The sequence below is a fragment of the Mustela lutreola genome, chromosome 12, assembly GCF_030435805.1.
Source record: "Mustela lutreola isolate mMusLut2 chromosome 12, mMusLut2.pri, whole genome shotgun sequence".
In the NCBI taxonomy this organism is placed as follows: Eukaryota; Metazoa; Chordata; class Mammalia; order Carnivora; family Mustelidae; genus Mustela; species Mustela lutreola.
In genome coordinates, this window is record NC_081301.1 from 28,767,860 (window position 1) to 28,773,859 (window position 6,000).

At 32.6% G+C, this 6,000-nt stretch overlaps 1 protein-coding gene across 1 annotated transcript in view; it reads right to left on the minus strand.

The window, feature by feature from the left end:
* The window catches only part of CYLC2 (cylicin 2), a 33,470-nt gene extending 30,066 nt beyond the window's left edge, over positions 1-3,404 (minus strand). Inside the window, exon 1 of the mRNA XM_059143029.1 lies at positions 3,344-3,404. Within this exon, the coding sequence (XP_058999012.1) occupies positions 3,344-3,360 (17 nt within the window). The 5' untranslated portion in view covers positions 3,361-3,404. The remainder of the gene's footprint in view (positions 1-3,343) is intronic.
* Between the last annotated feature and the right edge of the window lie 2,596 nt (positions 3,405-6,000).

Below are 6,000 nucleotides of genomic sequence, written 5' to 3' on the forward strand. Positions count from 1 at the left end.
TTCCAGTCAATCCATGCTGCCCTTCCTCCACAAAAGGCTGTTAAGTTACTACAGACAGCCTTGCCTATGCTTGAAATTCATAAAAATTACATCATACAGTATGTGTTTTTGTGTTTCTGGATTTTTTCAATGTATTTTTTATTCATCCATGTTATATATATATGAATATTTCATTCCTTTAGATTGCAGAACAGTATTCCATTACATGATATACCCCACTCTGAATTTTTCCATCCTCCTGTGGGTGGACATTTGAGTTACTTCAATTTTGGCTTATTGTGAATAAAGCTGCTATACATATTTTGTCCAAGTCTTTTTATGAAATTCTCTTGGTTAAGCTATAGTGGAAAGGCTGAATCATACATGTAACATGTGTATGTTCAACTTTATTTTAAAAAATATCAAGTGTTATTCCAAAGTGGTTGTACCGTTTTATACCCACCACCAATGCTGAACTGATCAGATGCCCCACACTGTTGCTGACTGTTGGTATCATTAATCTTTACTTTTAGCTGTTCTAGTAGGTACTCGTTATCCAAAGGATATCTTTGGATCAGAGGATATATATTTATTACATATAATAAAAATATCTATATCTATATATTTATATATATAAGTTTATACGGATAAACTTATATATATAAACTTTCCTATGGGGCACATGAATGGCTCAGTCACTTAAGCCTCTGCCTTCAGCTCAGGTCATGATCCCAGGGTCTTGAGATGGAGACCCACAGAGGCAATCATTGGGCTCTCTGCTCAACAGAGCCTACTTCTCCTTCTCCCACTCCTCCTGCTTGTGTTCTCTGTCTGTCAAATAAATAAATAAAATCTAAGGAAGGAAAAGAAAAAAAAAAAACTTTCCTTGAAAAATTCCCTGAGGAAAATTTTTAGTTTTCTTATATATGTCTTGCATATATTTTCATAAATTTATTTCTAAAGGTTTTTTGTTATTGAAATTTGTACTATTTTCTTAAACTTATATTTTCTAATTTTTCCTTTCTAATTATTTTCTAATTTTTCCATTTATAGAAATTAAACAATTAACATTTTAAAAACATTCCACAATTAAGTTTGATTTTAATAGTAAAATGGCTACAGATAATCATTATGTGTGAGTATCACAGGATATCCTGCCAGTTGATTTTGGATTTGGGGATTCTACATCAGCTAAATGGCAATTAAAACCATAAAATTCTTATGTACTTTATGTATAAATATATCTTACAGAAGTACAAGTATAAGTAAATATTAAAGAAGATTTTCCAGGGACTGACTGGGGCCTGAGTCACTCTTACATTTGCTGTAGAGGTCTCTTTTTTTTAAGGCAAAGGTCAATTGCCTTTTGGGTCTCTTTTTTAAAGCAAAGGTCAACTGCCTTAAGGTGAGATTTCCTGTCTCTTTCTAGCATTTTCTAGAGCAGTGTTTCTCAACCTGCGCTTATTATGAATCCCTTACCCCAGTTCATTTGCAATGCCTGAGGTATTTTTATCACAATTGTGTGCAATTTGGGGGTGACGTGGTGGGGGGGATTGTACACACACAAGTGCTGATAGTGGCATCTAGGGTATAGAAGGCAGGGATGCTGCTGACTACTTACAAGGACCTCCCTACCCTCTCCCCATTCCTCAAACCAGTAAGGAGTTATTCTTCCTAAAATGTCAGTAGTGCTAGGGCTCATAAACTTTATTCTATATGAAGGTGAATTCCTAGGCAAGATGATAAGAGAGGACCTAATTAATGCAACTCAAGGAAAAAAAAAAAGGGCAGTGAATCTGTGATCCAGAAGCTAATACTGGAAGTTTAAAAAGTTTAGATTTTGAGGTAACCCAGTCTTTGTGAAAACCTCTCCTATTTCCTTCAGAAACCTTAGATTCACCATTAGAAATGGAAGAATTGAGTTGATTGACACAACCTGAGTAGGAGGAAAAGGCAAGAAAAAGTGAAGCACTCAAATGGAGTTACTGAGATTTGGATGAACAAGAGTATTAAAGAACAGTAAGTGAAGAGAGGGAAAACTGAACTCAAAAAGGAGTATTTTCTTTATCACCTATAAATTGATAGCCATGACATAGAAATTTAAGTCTAAAATTAAGGTCCTGTCATAGCATTCAGAGGAAAAACAAAGTAGGAAATAATTTCTGCATCTCAGATTCTCTGTTAAGTGAACTGGAAGTGGCCACTTGAATCCAGTTAAATATGAGAATTTGTTATTAAGGAATTTTTTGTGTGTTTGAGGCCATTTGATTATGAATTTAACCATAGTTTCCTTCTATGATAAAATGAGAGTTTTAGAATTATGCCAGAAAACAACATAAAGAAATAGTCACAAAACCAAAAATATGTTTCTAACTCTTGAAGTTCTTGGAAATCTGTGCAGTGCTCATGATAATAGTAATGCCATCAATATTTTATTGTGCTTAAACATTTTAAAGTAATTAGTATACAATGTAATTCTGTCATGCTATATGCCAGAGTGCAGATTGTTTTGTAATTATCAGCAAGTCCCTCAGCCTTTAATCATTACAAATGCATTGAATCCTTTCACTGGTGATTGTCTATTAAAGTACTGATTGCATTGTAATGAAGCAAGCACCAGTGCCTATTAAAGGCCATTTTGTTTAGTTTGAAGGTTTGTGTTTTTCCTTTAAAAGTATTGTCCAAGGGAAAACCAGTTACAGTTTCCCTTTATTTCACAGTTCTATGCCTTCACCTTTATTCTAAGCCTACATAGTAAAAAAGGCTTATATAATTGAAGGTCTTCTTTCCCCGTATCATTTCAACACAACATAAATTATGCATAAGGAAACTACTATCATCAAACTTCCCTTGTCTGGATAATCTACTTTTCATTGCAAAGTACTTTTGCAAAACTCAGTATTTCTCAAGAATAAATTATTACCGAAGTTTTAACACCCTTGACCCATGCTCTCTAAAGGTCAGTAGACTCCTCAGTCACTGTGACATTTAAAAAAAAAAAAAAAATTCCATAAGTTTCCAAATGGCCTCTAAGGAAGTGGTAGTTCCCCTGAATGAGAACTATGAGTTATTTTCTTCTGTTTTAGAAAATACAGTATGCTAAAAATGAATGAAGAATCACTTTGAAAAAGCCTTATCCAAAGCTATGTTTGTATTTTACTGAAATGAATGAACTAGTTAATTTTTATATCAAAACAACCTCTGTAATGGCTTGAGAATGTATGTGTCTGCTAAATACATACTCTTGTTTATAATGAATAATAATAATATAGCAAGCATCTCTTTACTCTAAAGAGGGTAAATACAGGGCTAATTATAACATTTCAGTTATTTTAAAAACATCAAATTTCACAAGAGGACTTACAATCTTGGTACAGACATTTCCCCCACCTATGATTTGCCAGGACTTAAGCCCTGTAAGTTCAAATTAATGATGTTGAGAAGTGACATCATAAAGAGGCCAAGAATACTGGGAGTTAAAGGGGAAAACAGGAGGAATCACTTTATTTTATGTTCTCTAATATTCAGTCTAAGACTTGTGTTTTCTTTCCCTCATTATTACTGACAAAATACAAATGGTGGGTTAAAAATAACAGTTGATTTTACATCTTAATAAAAAACTTGTTGAATTTTTCATGTAATCTATTGACTGGTATAACAAAAAGATGAAGCTAAGCATCTGTTAAGTAATCTGATATTCATGTGTCTGTTAAAGTCTCTGTGTAACTTTGTGCCTTTTACCTTTTCCCATCTTAAGTACATGAGTTGCTCATAGATAACAACATTTTAAAGAAAACTAGGTGCTTATTAAAATTATCAACTTACTGATGGATCTGAGATAATTTTTACTACACTGACCCATTCCATCCCACTAATAGATGAATGGAAATACAGCAATATTTGAAAATATTGTCATTATCGAGCTCCTTTTGGGAATTTCAGCTGATTTTTTCCCTTAAGGCATAATTTTATTAAACTTCACCTCCTGTAGATCAACTACAAAAATCTCAGCAGTTTTAACTCAGTGAAAGTTTTTATCTCATATCTCAGACCATAGTAAGTTGTAGAGTGGTTGGGTAGGAAGTTTCCTTAAGATGATTTTGTAATTCAGGTTTCTCTGATTTAATTGCTTCATTATCCACTGACTTAACACTATTAATGCTGATGTTTACTTGCAAAGTGATGTCTTAGCAAATAACATATGATTTCTAAATCCACAATATTTTGTTTAATATTTTATAATATACACCTCATTTATGAAAGTATATGTACACAAAGCCTTTCTTCTGTCAGCATGTAGTAAGATCCAAATCATGACTGGGCAGCCAGCCATGCTTGCCTTCTGCAGGGTGATTTCTTGAGTTAATCTCTCAGTGTCATTTTAAGTATGCGTAATCTATTAAGATCTCAGAGAGCTAATGATCTTTTTATAATAAACTTGCATTAGTTTTCTTTGCTATATAACAAATTACCACAAACTTGGTGTTATAAAACAAAACACATTTATAATCTCATAATTTTGTATCTCAGAAATCTCAGGCAAGTTCATTTGGTTCCTTAGCTCAATATCTCATAGGCTGAAATCCGTTTGTTGACTGTTCTTTTTACCTGGAGGCTCTGAAAAAGAATCTGTTTCTAAGCAACATTTCAGTTGGCAGAATTCAGTTCCTCATGGCTGCAGTGGTGTTTGTTGTCACTGTCAACTATAGGCTCCTTTTTGCTCCTAGAAGCTGCCAACATTCCTTCTCACATGACACCCTCCATCTTCAAACCAGCGATGTTTCAAGTCCTTCTCATATTTCACATATTTGTTCTTTTTCTGTCTTCCTCCACTGCTACCAGATAAGGAAAGTTTTTTTCTTCTAAAAAGCTCAAGTGGTTAGATTAGGCTTATGTAGATGTTCTCCATTTGAAGGTCACCTATTTCTCATAACATAGCATAACCATGGGAATGCTGTCTCTTCATATTCATGAATCCCACCTGTGCTCAAAAAGAAAGGCTTTTTGAGGGGTCAAAAAGGGGTCATTCTTCAAATTTTGCCTACCATGAAGCCAAAATTATACTAAAGCCTTACATTACTTGACGATTATTAAAATATATTAGCCTTGTATGTATTTTTCTATGTTCTAAGATTTTGCCAATGTCTATTCAGCAGCAATGTGATTACATATAAACATTTTGTTTTTTTTAAAAAGGTCATTCAGCTGAGTAGGCATGTCCTCAAATACAATATTATACTTAGAAACTGTATTTTTGTTAAATAAAAATATAGAAGTATAAATATATATATAATATATTTTAAGTGGTTTACAGGTCACAAAATAATTTGTGTATATTAACTCGTTTATTTCTTAAAATAACAGTATAAAATAGGGTAGTCAGTCTTTGATATTCACAGCTATTTCCTAAAATTTTGTGATATATTACCAATTTAAAAGTATGGCATATAATTTTCTCCATAAAATAAATATATTTATATAATTGAAACAGATTTTTCAATTTATGATGGTTTATTTTTCAAGCTTATGATGTTTTCAAAGATTCACATATTATGTATGTATGAATACACATATGTGATTTGTGTATTTGTTAACTTATCTGTATCTATAATTTGACCATGTATTGTCAAATTATTTATTTCTCTCTGTGTTGCTTGAAAAGTTTAATATACATAACAATATACAATATACATATATCATACATGTTATATATGTATATATACAATATACATATACCATACCAAATGTAAAATTTAAATACAGTCTAAGTGGGGTGCCTGATGGCTCAGTTGGTTAAGCATCTCCCTTCAGCTCAGGTGATGATCTCAGGGTCCTGGGATTAAACCCCACATCAGGCTCCCTGATCAACAGGGAGTCAACTTGTCTTTCTCTCTCTCCCTCTGCCCCTCTCCTTGCTCATGTTCTCTCTCTCTCTCAAAAAAATAAAATCTTTTAAAAATAAATAAGTAAATAAATATAATCTAAGCTATTTTGTATAGTATAGTAGTTTGTATCATTATT